Source organism: Drosophila suzukii, chromosome 2L (genome assembly GCF_043229965.1).
Source record: "Drosophila suzukii chromosome 2L, CBGP_Dsuzu_IsoJpt1.0, whole genome shotgun sequence".
Lineage (NCBI taxonomy): Eukaryota > Metazoa > Arthropoda > Insecta > Diptera > Drosophilidae > Drosophila > Drosophila suzukii.
In genome coordinates, this window is record NC_092080.1 from 15987150 (window position 1) to 16002247 (window position 15098).

The 15098-nt window shown below is 42.6% G+C and overlaps 2 protein-coding genes across 2 annotated transcripts; one reads left to right on the top strand and one right to left on the bottom strand.

The window, feature by feature from the left end:
• The first annotated feature begins 720 nt into the window (after positions 1-720).
• tsh (teashirt) lies at positions 721-10590 on the top strand. The gene is made up of 3 exons (XM_017090337.4): positions 721-2202; positions 6410-9741; positions 10391-10590. The coding sequence occupies exons 1-2, from the start codon at positions 2150-2152 to the stop codon at positions 9255-9257; spliced, it is 2901 nt and encodes a 966-aa protein (XP_016945826.3). The 5' UTR covers positions 721-2149; the 3' UTR covers positions 9258-9741; positions 10391-10590.
• A 63-nt stretch (positions 10591-10653) lies between these two features.
• LOC108012190 (ER membrane protein complex subunit 7 homolog) lies at positions 10654-11428 on the bottom strand. Its single transcript, XM_017077490.3, has one exon. It carries the CDS (start codon positions 11351-11353, stop codon positions 10655-10657), a length of 699 nt encoding a protein of 232 aa, XP_016932979.3. The 5' UTR covers positions 11354-11428; the 3' UTR covers position 10654.
• Between the last annotated feature and the right edge of the window lie 3670 nt (positions 11429-15098).

Consider the following 15098-nt stretch of genomic DNA (forward strand, 5'->3'; position numbering starts at 1 on the left):
ACCCCTTTTTCGCACCCTCTCTGTCGCTCCCTCGCCGTCTCGCTCGCACGCCGATGCAACGAAACAAAAGAGTCGGCAAAAAAGAAGACGAAAAAACAACAACGAGACTGACATGTCAAGTGAAGCGAAATCCACGAAGAAGCTGCAGAAAAGCGAACAAAAGTTGACAGCAGTGGGGGAGGGAGGCGGCGAGGAGAGAGCGAGAGGGCAGAGCACTCAAAGTGACGAGGACGAAAAGCTCAAAAAAAGCAACAACTACTGTTTGTTTGGAAAAAAGAACAACGAAGAACGAAGAGCAGAGATGGCAGAGCGCATTTGAATGTGTGTGCGAGCGGGACGGCGCATGCGAGCGAGAGAGAATTTGTTTTGAACTGTCATAAATCTTAATTGTGATGGAATCGGAATCGGAATAGAGGGACAAAAGAAGGAAGGGTGACGAAAAAGCGACAAAACAGATTTCACACATTTTCGGTGCGAGCGAGATGGGCGGCTCTCCCCCTCTCTCTCTCTCTCTATTTTGCTGGGGAGCGATTTCCCCGTGTTCCAGTTCCAAGCGTTCGCTTGTAAACAATTCCAATTGGCGCGCAGGGGAAAAGAGAGCACAGCGACTGCGCGCTTATTTGTTTTTAACTCTCTCTCTCTCTCTCTCTCTCTTTTGGCCACATGGCTGGCAATCGGATTCTTGCAGTTCAGTATCTGTATCTTTGTATCTTTCAGTTTGTTTTGTGCTCGCGTGGTGAACGGTTGTTTCTCGAATTTCTCAACAAATTTCGAAGCGAGAGCGTACGATCATGCGAGAAAAGCTCAGCGGCGCGGCGTTTTAAATTAATTAGCCCCGAGAGCAGCGCAGCCGGCGCGTGCGAGCGAGATAGCAGCACATTTAATCACGCTGACAGCCAGCTGTCCTGCAAGTGTGTGGGTGGCACACACACAGAGACAACTGCGCAGCCGTCGCCTGAACGGCAAAATCGAATCAGAAATTGCCGTCGCCAAAATCGCGCGCTTCGTGTTTGCCGCTCGTCAAAAGCAGCGCAGCTTCCAATCGCTGCACTTCCCGTCCGCGTCCGTCTTTCTTTCGTTTTTTTTTCGCCTCTTCGCCTCTCCGCCACCTCCTTCCATTTCCATTTTCATCCGTATCAATCAGCGGCGGCAGCAGAGGCGGCAGCGCATCGTTGTTGTTTGTCAGCTTGACAGCAGCAGCGGCAGCGCAGCGGGCAGCGCAGCAGCAGCGACGCCGGCAGAGGCTAGTGACGAAAGAACCCGGCCAGCAGCAGCGGCAGAATTCATTCGCCTTTGGACGTTCATTCGCATTCGCTTTTGGACCTTCATTCGAGTAACGACGGATTCCGGATGAAAGACAAGACGCACGCACATCGCGAAACGCGTGTTCCGCCAGAATAAGATTGAGATACTTGAGTACTTAGTGTGATACGAGTTGAGAACGCAGATTTTCCCAGGAGCAGTCGCCATCATCATATCTAGTCAAAAAGGAAAACATTAAGGAAAATCCCAGAAAAATGCTCGATCAAGACTGAATAGTAAAAACAAAAAAAAAACACAACCGAAAAAACAACAAACCACAACTAAAGCCCCACAAATGGTTCAACAAAGTATACGTAAAACAACCACAAATTAAAGTATATCTATACCACAACAAATATATTTATTAACTTAAACCTAAAGATAAAGATAAACTACTACAAATATTTATATTTAAACGGTATTTTGCTCACCAAAATTACACTTACATACATTATGTAAAAACCAGTTACTTAAACCAACAAAACCTAAACGAAGTATACGATTCAATGCAATTATTAAATTAAATTTAAACCCACACAACACGCCTCGAAACAAAAAAACAAATATTTAAACGTCATTTTTGTCTGCCATATGAAAATTTATAAATTTAAAATAAACACAAATTAAACAAAGTTATACGCTACGACAACAACAAATTCTATACGACAACGTACCAAGTGCAAAACAAAAATTAAAAACCAAACATAAACAAATTTTATGAATATTGTGTCAAACTAAAGTTAAGTTACAAAATTGAAACGCCAGCAAACCTTGTAGTTTGCTAAAGAAAAACAACAAACAAACAACCAAGTTCCCGCAAATCGTCAAAATTCAGCAAAATTTAAATATGTTGCACGAGGCTCTGATGCTCGAGATCTACAGACAGGCGCTAAATGCCGGGTAAGTGTTCTCTATAAAACCAAAGAGATGATCTATACAAAACTGAATTGTTAGGGGATGTATCAGCAATAACTGATTTAAATCGGAAAAGATACATTTTGATTTAGTTTTAGATGGCAAAGATTTGTTATAATATAGGGAAGATGCATAGATACTTTGGGTTCTTAACTTTTATTTTTAAAATTTACTATAGATTTTAAGTGTTTTAATTGAAAAAACATGTTATTTTAGTCAGCAGTACCAAAAAAATAAGTTAGGCCTTTAAAAAATCATTCATTTTATAAGGAAAAATAGTCACAGACCTAATTCTAAGTATTATAACCAGATGATATATTTATGTCATGTATGATATGGTGTATGATATGATATAATTTAAATCCATCACAAAAGCGATATGAAACGAAATTTTATATTTCCACATATCCAAGAACGAGTTCATATAGCATCTTGTTAGATGCAGAACTAGCCTATATTTTGAAATCACACTCCCACACCATTAATCATCCGCAAATAGAACACAGCACTCATAGAATGATTTTAATCGAACGAAAAAGACCTTCCCGCCAACTTTCCGTTGTGTCACTCCCAACTGATAGCCGAAATTGTTGAATGGCCCATTAAAATATTACTTTAGACTCTCGGCCGAATCGGCCAAATAAATATATCAAGAAAATATGATTTCATAGTCTCGAGAACTGGGAACATTTGATGATTGGCATTGGCCGTCCCCGACGTCGTCGCACACCTGTCGTTATAAATTCAGCCCCACGCCAATAGCACCCACCATATATCATCGAACAGCACCCACCCTCAGAACGCAACAGTTCTGATTCCGAGTTCCCGAAAAATATTGATTTACAGTAAGGCAGATCGGGAAAACCAGAACCCCCGAAAAGAAACTTGATTTGTAATGGAAAAAGCAGGGAGGGTAGACGAAGGGGGTAATCTAAATCAAACAGAAAAATCGGCATAAATTCGATGATCTATCTTTGGGGGCTATTAATTTGTGTGAGCGTTTGTGTATCTGTATCTGCGAGTGCCTATGAAATTATGATTAAACAAGTTTGAGATACATTTTTGCACTCACCGAGAATCTGAGCACAATTAGTGGCAAGCTGAAAACGGGTTTTTCTCGAGGTATTTTTTTTTTTGGAGGGAGGGGAGGTTTTATCGGGGGTATAATCGGGGGTATTACTAATAAAGTGCGACAAATTGTCTCGCTTTCGGTTGGTTTGCATGCAAATACATGCGAATTTTCAAGATTTTTCCAAGGCGATGACGTAGCCGAATTGAATAAATCATGCGAAAAGTGAAAAACTCAAAATTCGCTACGCTCTGCTTGCCATCTATCCGCCCTGCCGCTCCCCCGCCTTTCTCCACCTTTCTCCCCATACTTTCCTGTGTGTGTGAGCCTATTACGAGAAAGATTTATGTTCACAATTTGCCGCTGATTTGTGCGTGTGTTTGTGTGGATGTGTTTAGTAATATTTACTCTGTTACCTTAACGGATTAGTCATGCCTTAGTTTTTGTTTACCAGATACAGTGGGTTATACAAGACTTAGGATTGTAATATAACATGCAAAGTGATTAACATAATCTTAGGAATTAACAAAAATTACTTAATTTAACTATACAATCTTGAGTTGATAGGTTTTATTTAGTCTATTGCCTAAACAGATTAGACATACCTTAGTATATCATAATCAGATACAATAGGTTAGGTTTATAAGACTGTAATATACATACCTTCAGATTTAAAAAAATGAAAGTTCAAATTATGAATCTAAAAAAAATTATAAAATGCTAATATGATATGGTATTATCACTTTTACCATGTTTTGAGTGCTAAGGAACTCACCTATCAAAAGCTTAAAATTATAAATGCATAACAAGTAACAACACATAACTATGATTTAGTATTTTTAGTTTCACCCCATTATTAGGACTAAGTTTAGAATAATTCATACACTGTTCCGATTTAACCTGCGCTTTATAGATGCATATCGACCCGCAGCTCTCTCGATTATTAATGAGACATTTCAACTTGTAATTAACTGCACTTGCAGGAGTTGCTGATAAATCATTTTGATTTAAGCTTAATCGAATAACGAGATTTCAGCTTATGATATGCTGGCGGGGGAAAACTTGTTGCCAAGTATTTCATACTAGACAAAATGAGGAAAAAATGCTTTGTATGCGGGCTTAATCGCCCCATGCCATCTGGATGGCTAATTAGCGGTGAGCGATCGCACTGTGTGTGTAATAACTATCTGTGATATGCTGTCACCTGGCAGGTGACTGAGTTCCCCCCAGCTAAAGCTGCACATGAATCAGATTTTACTTCGACGTTCCCTAAGGTCCCATCAATATTACGTTAGCCGGGATCTCTTGTGTACTATCCATCAATTAACAAAAAACTGCCTTTGTGATAGGGGGGACTGGGTGACAAACCTTCTACGAATCGAACAACTTAATGCCGGTTAAGAAGTTAGTTTTTCGCTGAGCGATCGCTTGTCGAACAATAGCACATGACAAATTGTTGACAAGCAACCGATTTCTTAGGCAAACAATACCGATTTTACGATACTCCCATTCCCATTCAAATCGAGCCACATTAACTCTTCGTTATTGAACAAGTTCCAGCTATTTCCGCCCCGACTAGAGTCGTTAAATCCCCACCACCAAATTAAAAAAAAACCCATAACACAACGCCCACACGCTTATAATATAGAGCTAATCATCAAAAAATTTATAACATTTTGCATATACTTCAAAGTCAATCAGACAATCATTCAAAATAAGCTAAACGAAAGCCGCAGAATTATGTTTCTGTGAAATATTCTCAAAGCAAACAATGGGAGCTATAAAAATTATATATGGTTTCAATTTGAATGTTACACACTTGAACGCACACACAAATCAAGGAAATAAAGTTCAGCGTTTTGATTTTTGATTTTTTTCGGTTGGCAAACATTTTCCTTATTATTTTTTTCGGGGTTTCTCTCATTTCTGAGTGGCAATAAAATTTGTTTTATTTATTTTTCTATTTATGCACATTTATGAGCTAGCCAATTAATTTATGCAAACTATGTGGAATGTGTGGCTGCCCAGCCAAATGATAATTGCCTCTGAGTTTGTCAAATATTCGGATCTCATCTCATCTGAGATGCCGATTATGATCGGCTTTGCTCATAACTCACGCCTAAAGTCTCAAATTAAACGCCATTGTTTCATATAGATTTTACGACCCTCGAGGGAGGACGGGGGAGCTCCGACTAAAACACAGCTGGCTGCTACAGAGTTCCATTTTTTATACGTTTTTTTGTATTTTTGTATCTCGCTTTTGCTTTATGGCGCTCTGAGATTTGAATAACAAATCGAAATGTTGACATATGTTTGCCATTGTTGGCATTGTGGGTTCCCCTGGCCGAATGGCGAATGATTTAGCACAGACCGAAGCGAAATATATACCGAGCTATAAAGATTTCCAATGCTCTTGATTGCTTATCTACCGGTTCGCTAGACCTTAGAAACAAGTTGGGTCTGTGAAAGTCCGGTGGGGAGAGAAAGTGTTATCACTCGGATCTTTGGTTTATAATGCTATTGGGGATTGATAGATTGCTGATTAGGCCTTAATGAACGGCTTTATTGTCTGACCGAAACTAAAAATGGGTATTAAGATACTGAAATAAGAAAAGGAATACCTAAAGTTTTAAATTTATTCTAAACTATGTATAATTAGTTCGTAATGATATTGCAAGTCTTTATAAAAGGACACAATGAATGTTTAATAAGGGTATTAAGGTGTAAAATCTTACTGGGTGGATTTTGTATGGTTTCTTTTATAGATATAATTTTTAAGGATTTTACTAGTTACTCAATATTCAAGAACTAATGATATGAACCTTATCATTAATTACTTTTACCTATATTATATTAAGCCGATCTATTGCTATTTTTGAATACTCTGATAAAAAATTAGTAAGAAATAATACTGGTTTTGATGAGATTCCGTATCATTTTGAAAGATAATTTTGACTATGTAAATTTAACCCTGAGTATTATAGTCATCCTTTAAAATCAGTCGATTGTTAACCATAATAATAACCATAACATTTCAAACCCAATATACCATTCAGATTATTATTATATACAGTTAAAAAGGAATACTTTTACTAATGATACCTCCATCTCTTTTCCTTTCAGAGCCCTGCCCACAGCTCGTCCGCGTTCCACGGAGTCGGCGAATTCCAGCGAGCGGTGTCCCTCGCACGACTCCAACTCCTCGGACAACGGAGGTGGTGGTGGTGGTGGCGGCAACGGCGGTGGAGTGGGTCACCGGATGGACGCTGCCGCCATGTCCGCCGGAGTGATGGTCCCCACCACCATGCACTCGACATTCCCGGCGGTGCCGCAGTCTCTGCCCGCCCAGCCGCCCTCCATGGAGGCGTACCTGCACATGGTGGCCGCGGCCGCCCAGCAGTATGGATTCCCCCTGGCCGCAGCTGCAGCTGCGGGGGCGGGTCCCCGTCTGCCCCTCCCAATGGCCAATGAGGCAGCGGCTCCATTCAAACTTCCCCCGCAGGCTTCACCCACTGCATCCAGTAACAACTCAGAGGCTCTGGACTTTCGCACCAATTTGTATGGACGGGCGGAATCGGCGGAGCCGCCTGCCTCCGAGGGCGAAGAGGAGGACTTCGATGATGGTGGCAACAATCCGCTCGATCTCTCCGTGGGCACCCGCAAACGTGGCCACGAATCGGAGCCCCAGCTGGGTCACATCCAGGTCAAGAAGATGTTCAAGTCGGAGAGTCCGCCCGCGAATCCCGTGGCCTCGCCCTCGGCCAGCCAACTTTTGCCCGGAGTTAATCCATATCTGGCGGCCGTGGCGGCTGCCAATATTTTCCGAGCTGGTCAATTCCCTGACTGGAATGGCAAAAGCGATCTGGTGGTGGATCCGCTCGAGAAAATGTCCGATATTGTGAAGGGTGGAGGGGGTGGCATGAGCCACAAGGAGAAGATGCACTCGTCCAAGGCCACACCACCGCAGGCACAAGCTCAGCCGCCAAAGAGTCCGGTTCAACCGCCACCCAACCAGAATTCCGAGTCCGGAGGAGGATCGGGAGGTGGCGGAAGCGGTGGAGCCGGTGGCGGTGGAGTGACCAAGGCCAGGCACAACATCTGGCAATCGCACTGGCAGAACAAGGGAGTGGCCAGTTCGGTGTTCAGGTGTGTGTGGTGCAAGCAGAGTTTCCCCACCCTGGAGGCCCTCACCACCCACATGAAGGACAGCAAGCATTGCGGGGTGAATGTGCCGCCCTTTGGCAATCTGCCGAGCAACAATCCCCAGCCGCAGCATCATCATCCCGCTCCTCCGCCACCACCGCAGAATCATAACCTCCGGAAGCACGGCTCAGGAAGTGGTGCCAATCACTCACCATCGGCGAATGTAAAGAATGCCTTCCAATATCGCGGAGATCCACCCACACCGCTGCCCCGGAAATTGGTTCGTGGCCAGAATGTTTGGCTTGGCAAGGGTGTGGAACAGGCCATGCAGATCCTCAAGTGCATGCGTTGCGGTGAGAGCTTCCGATCCCTGGGTGAGATGACCAAGCACATGCAGGAGACGCAGCACTACACGAACATCCTGTCCCAGGAGCAGAGTATCTCCATAAAATCAGCGAATGCCAATGCCAACTCAGATGCCAAGGAGAGTCACAACAGTCTGAGTTCCGAGGAGAGTCGCACCCTTAGCGCTGTGCTTACCTGCAAGGTGTGCGACAAGGCCTTCAGTTCTCTAGGGGATCTGAGCAACCACATGGCCAAGAACAACCACTATGCCGAACCGCTTCTGCAATCCGCTGGAGGTCGTAAACGGCCGGCGCCAAAGAAGCGCGAGAAATCGCTGCCGGTTAGGAAACTCCTGGAGATGAAGGGTGGCGCCGGAAATCAGGATGATCTGGCAAACGAAAAGTCCGCGGTGCAGGGAAAACCTGGACTAGGACCTGGTGGAGGCGATAAGAACGATGCTGCTCTGTTTGCCGAACGAATGCGGCAATACATTACCGGGGTGAAGTCCCCCGAAGAAATGGCCAAAGTGGCTGCTGCTCAACTCCTTGCCAAAAACAAATCCCCCGAGCTGGTGGAGCAAAAGAATGGCAATGCCAAGGCTCCGGGGGCATCCTCGGTGCTAAGTGCCATCGAGCAGATGTTCACCACCAGCTTCGATACGCCTCCGCGACACGCCAGCCTGCCAGCCAGTAGTCCCTCCAACTCGTCCACCAAAAACACCTCGCCCGTGGCCTCCAGCATACTGAAACGCTTGGGCATCGATGAGACTGTGGACTACAATAAGCCGCTGATCGATACCAATGATCCGTACTATCAGCACTATAGGTACACCAGCAGCGAGAGGAGTGGCAGCGAGTGCAGTGCGGAAGCCAAGCCGAGATTAGATGCCCCAACTCCCGAGAAACAGCAGCAAACAGGAGGAGGAGGAGGAGGAGGAGGTCACGAGGAGGAGCCATCCAAGCTGGCCATCAAGCAGGAAAGGGAAGTGGATGCGGAGCCCATTAAAATGGAGATCAAGTCTGAGCTGGCCGATGAGCAAAACGAAGCGGAGGAGTGCTCCAAAATGGAGGCCACTTTGGTCAATGGCAGTGCGGTCAATAATAACAATAATAATAATAACAATGTGGAGAGGAGCTCCCCAAAGACACCCTCATCGGCGGCCAGTCCCCAGACCAGGCTGCTACCACCCCGAAGTCCTGCCGAGAGTCAGAGATCAGCTACACCAAAGTCACCCGCCTCTAGCCACAAGTCCTACGATGGTAGTACCGAGGGCAACAAGAAGTATCCCAGTGATTCTCTGAACGCCCTGTCGTCCATGTTCGATTCCCTGGGCAGCACAGGAGCAGGAGCCGCCAATACCAGAGCCAAGCTAGCGGCTGCCGCTTCCGCCGGAGGATCAGAGTCGCCGGAGAATCTCAGCGCCGGCGGTAACTCATTGGCGGCCCTGCGACAATTCTGCGTGAAGAAGGAGAAGACCGCCTAAGTCCGCGAGCCGAGACGAAAAGCGAAACCGAATCGTTTGCCTTGTTTTCGTTGTTTCGAGCAAAACGCATTTTCAACATTTTTTGGTTTGCCAGCGCCTCGCCTCCGCCCCCCGGAACCCAAAAAACCCTCCACCAGCGCAACTCGGGCCTTTGGGTTCAGGGTGGGTTTACGGCCTCGGCTAACCGAGATTCAAGTCAAAGTGCCACACGGCAGGAGCCATCGGTTGCATCTGTCTGCAAAATGATGGCGGGCATGACGACACTTTGTATTAACCGGACAAAGAAACGGATGTGGACAGAAGTGGACCGCCGAAGAAACTGGAAGATTTGTGTGTTGGCGACTGTGTACAGTACGGATGAGAACGGAATGATCCGAGATTCGCCGCCCGGCAGTGGGGGATGTTGTTATTTTGGCCCAACACGATTCCTGCCGCGTCCAGCTCCTCCGCCCATTCAGCGAGCACCAAGGCCTTCTTTTTCAAGGTAATTATCCATTATAAAAGATAGTCATAACAGATTTACACTTCAGTTTTAAGGTCCTAAAGAAATATTCAGTAACATTACACCGGAAATTATTCATATTTCAAATCTAAGGTATATAAATGTGTATATATGTATGTGTATTATAAATGTGTCATAATAGATTGGAACTTAAGAATTATAAACCATAATTATTCAAGAACTAATTATATAAGATATACACAACAGATTTTTACATATATTTTGATATCCTAAAGGTAAAAGTTCTAAATACCCAGTAAAATCTTTATAACGGAAATTATTTATGCTTTTAATCTTAAGTATCCAATATACTTAATTGCTTAATCTTCTAAATGAATCGTATTAGATAGGTACTTAAGATTAATTTAATAAAGTCATTTTGAAAACTAAACATAAAATATATGCATAACAGATTTGTACTTATGTTTTGATATCCTAAAGAAAAAAGTAAGAATTATTCAGTAAAATCTTTGAAAAAAAATAATAATTTAATGGTTTACTTAAGAATTATTTATTACAATTAATTAAAAATGGTTTCTCTGTTTATGAAACATCAAAAATGATTTATACCTAAAAAATACTTTCATAAAAACCACTTACTAATCATATCCCTTAACTCTTATCATTTCAGGATGCAAAACAGAAATGCGCCACTTTGGATTCCTTGAAAGACTGTGGCTTGCCGGCTGATCGGGGTGGAATGGAGGCTGGACGAAAGCCCACACCCGAAGACACGAGCCCTTGTTAGGGCTGCCACTTGCCTAGGCAAAGAGTTATGAAATTGGAAAAGAAAACATTGTGATCAAATAAAAGAAAAAAGTTTTTATGGAATTACCAAGATGCAACTATTTAATTGATTGGGAAATGTGGAACAGCAAAGGTTAATATTGGGAAATCATTTTTGTGGTTTTTTGTTGGGTATTTTGTCTGCAACTACCTTTTCTTCTGCCTCTAAGCTCTTTTTGCCCGAAAGCATAGAGGATAATGCGCCGGTGAAGTCTGGCATGTCGCTCATTTTTGGAAACTGAATGCTATCGAGTTCCTTCTTTGTCTCCGGATCTTTAATAAGTATGGAAAAAGCCAGCATTAGTAGGAACGGCATCACCATGAGCAGAACCATGGGGTTCAGAACGACATCGAGAATACGCCATTGCTCCCGACTTTTGAAATACTTTCGACGGGAGAGGGGCTGCAGACGCAGTGGATACGGCACTTGGTTGATAAGCGATGGCTGAATGTAGTTCACCTTGCGGGCCCGGTACTTTCCCTTTCCGGTTATCTCCACCCTCACCTGTTGAAAGTATATGTCCGGGTGCTGAACCTCTAGGATGTGACTTCCATTCTGCACTCCTGACAGCAAAAAGCGTCCATCCAATCGCACGAATCCCTTGATCTCTCCATTGTTGATCGACAGTGTTATATCACGCAGCCAAGTCTGTGGCAGATTCAGACTTCTATCGGGTTTCAGGATTACCCCTTCAATGGTGTACATCGCAACTTCATCCTTTCTGCCATTTTTTCGAATTATAAGATCTTGGTTTACCAGGGCGCTGCTCAGGCATACTATTGATAGAATCACAATAATTTTAAACATCTTCAAAAATTAAAATATGCTTCGAAAGTACCATATGGTAGCAGTTGAAGTAAAACTCGTAGCTTTGCTTATGAACAATAAAGCAAGGAAATATTGGTTACGATAGTAATATGATAGTCTAAATTAATATAGTTTTCAAATATTTTATTTTATTATGTTGGATTTTATTATTTCCCTTTTGAAATCTATATCCTTTTTATGTATGTAGTTCCCAAAACAAAATTGTTTTAGTTCCCGCTTAAAGAAAAAAAATCCACTCTATAAAATGCCGTCGGCAAACGCATATGATCATATGACCCCATCAGATCATGATAAAGTCCCAAGAAATCGGACTGCAGCTCCTCTTTTAGAAGAATGACTCAGAGCTGTAGAATGTCGACTTCGTAAGAAGCCCAAGCCCTTCCTCGTCCCTTCCCAAAATAAAAACTCCACCTAGACTCTCGGCGAAATCGTGACCCAAGCGACTTTTGTTCGCCCATCAGTTGCCGCATATGTGGAGACATTGTGTGGAATTTCGGCTTGGCCATAACTCCTTGGTATAGCTCCAAGGTATAGAGCCAAGAAAAAGAAACCCGGGGCCAAGTAGCTGCCACAAATTTGCACTTTTGATGAACGTTTTCGGCTTCTGTGCCGCGCGAATCACGGCAAACAACATGTGCAATAATTTTAGACGGTGAGATGGTAATTTCGCAAGTAGCTCTAGAGGTCTCAACAAGTGTTCAACGGTTTTGGGCGCATGCGCTAACAATTTACGAATATAATTTGAGATCCAAAGGATCGCGGATGGGAATCGCAGGGCCGTTGGTGTCGTCATTATGGCAATTTCGTGTTCATCGTTTGATTTAGCGCCATCGCACCGGCCTCTCGTCTGCAGACCCCGTTGTTTGTATTTAAATTTCCCCACCGATCTGCGATCTTTATTCCCCCGATCTACGATCTCCGGGGTCTCCGGTCTCCGATCTTCGTGGCTGCCATTAAACAGACTTGTTGCTGTTGTGATATTATGGCTGCTGCTCCTGACTGCGCTCAATTGACAGCGCATGCGCATGAAAATTTAAATTATGGTTCGGATGGGATCGAAATCGGGTTCGGAATTGGGATCGGGGTGGAGGAGCTTCTTTCTATAGCCCATGCAGATTAAGTTGCTACGAGTCCAACAAAAGTCAAAATGATCGCTGAATGGAAAAGAATTGCCACAGATTGAAATGAGATTTTGATGGGGTGTGTAAATGGGACTTTCACTTAGAGATTGAATTGAGATTAATTTGGTTTAAAGCTTTCAATAAATGATATCAATGGAAAGTGCTTAGAGACTTAAAAAGTAACTATAGCATATAAAAAAAAAATTTTGATTTACTAAACAGTTGTACCTTTTAAGTATTATATGAATCTCTATAACATATGATAGATAATAATGATATGATATAAACGTTCCAATTTACTAAAAACATATCAGAAATACTCTTATGGCTGTTCTATAAACCAATAATTTGACCTAAAACTGAGTCAGTGCTCTATATAAAACACATATATCTTAACCGGTAAAATGAAAATTGCCTGATCCAATAGAAAGCTCGGCGCCTTATCAATTTTTCTTATAAAAGTTCTATAAATAATATTAATCTAATCGGGAAGAAAAAAAGGAACGAACAAAATATGATCAATAACGATCAAAAACAAGGCGTAAATCAATCATCCGAGTTGATAGCTAATGACTGATTTACGATGTAAGACTCATGTCTGTGCCGTAAATCCGCCAACGCAATCATCATCATCATCATGATTATTATTGTCGCTATCAGAAGGAAGAGTTTTGGCATGACACACAACTGGCCGGGCTTATCCCTATCGCCAAATGGGTTAAACTCATCGACCCGCCGAGCTTTTCATAATAAAACAATTTCAACGATTGCAAGATAATCGTTTAATGACTTCGGCGCCGATAAGGCACAGAGATTTACTATACAGATTGCGATCGCTAAACGACTCTCGGCGTTATCAACGTAGCAGGATTACTATCTGCAATAAATCACTGCGAACGTGCTAAACTCTCTGGCGAAATGCCCTCGAGTACACTCGCCTCCCTGAAGACCCTTCATAACTGATTTGCTAGGAATTGTTTTCTGGTAAATCTGCCCGACCAACCAGATATTCCACAGCACAAAAAAAAAAAACGAGACCCTGCGATGGCCATAAATTTAAGGGAACCTTTGTGTTTCTTATGCGGAAAAGGGAAACTTTTAAATATTCATGCGTGATATTTGTCGCAGCGACAGGATCGCTTTCAGATCCAACGATCGATTGTTTCTTCCCAAAACCGAAACCAGAACAACGACAGCATCCCAACCCGATGTCAGTCAGGCAGAACAATTGTTTAGGAGCCAGCAACACAATGGGTCATTTAGGCCGGACTTCATATGGCCCCTGCATCTTTCGCTTAACTTACCGAAAACGTTGCCCATCCTGACAGCCAACAAGTATTGCACGATCCCCGAATCTCCGAATCTGTATCTGAATTTGGTCTTAAATCCGGGGTGGATTCCTTTGGGGGGCACACGGGGGTGTTGTCCTTGTGAGTGATTTATTTAGTTTGTGTCAATTCCTGAAATTATTGGCCCCCAAATGCAAAATCGTTTCAGTTCTGGTCGTGATGACATCTCCCTGCATATCTTAACACATTTCGGTATTCCCTGAAAGATCATTTCACAGAAGGTGGATTACTGAAGACTGTGATTCGAAATTTGTATGCAAATTTGGGCTGGGTTTGATTTAAGTTCGTACAGTTTTTGATAGACCTTGGGACTTCTGATGACTTTGAGATGTTTGATTAGATCATTAAAATTCATTGGAACTTATAATAGTTAAAAAGGCAATTTGTATGAATATTGTATATTTATCTGTAAATATTATGGGATTGATAATCATTTTAAACTGATACGTTGTTATAGATTAGTAATTTTACGGATAAAAAAACCTTAATCATTTTATTCCGATGGGACTTAAGCGAAACACATTTATTTCTTCGGTAAACAAATTATAAATATAAGTATATATTTTTTATTTTCACTAAATACAAATAAATAAACACGACATATAGGTGTTACCTAACTTATTTTTACAACTTATAAAAGAAGTGTAACTGCTTGTTCTAAAAATAATATACTTTATTAAGAATTAAGTGCCATTAAAGTGGTTTTTATATTAAGTTTTTAATAGCACCACATTGCTTTCTCATTATTTTATTACCCTTTAGGACCCTTCGCAGAAATTCTCAATGCCCGAAATTCCTAGTTTAATAAGGTTAGAAATAACTTTTAATTAAGGCAATGGATGTAAATGCCATTCTGTAAATTTTCCGGCCACTTGAGGCTCCAGATATGGCCGACGCGTTGACGATGATGAGGCAGCCGGCAAACAAGATGGAGTGGAGTGGATATTTCGCATGGAGACGCGGCCTGGGCGCATTTAAAACAAGTTCAAGATGCAAACAATGGATCATTATCCCGGGACAAAAACTAAGGTAAAACCAAAAGCGAGGAGGAGAGCAAAGCAGATACAATCGAGCGCAATCGCCACGGCATTCCCATAGGTTACACGGCCAGATGGGAGATGCCACAGGTCCAGGCCATACCTATACCTATACTAAACCATCCTATCCCATCCCATCCCATCCCAAACCATAGCATCCAAATCCCAACCCATCCAGAGATCCCGTGGAAGCGAGACGGCCAGATAGTGCGACTGA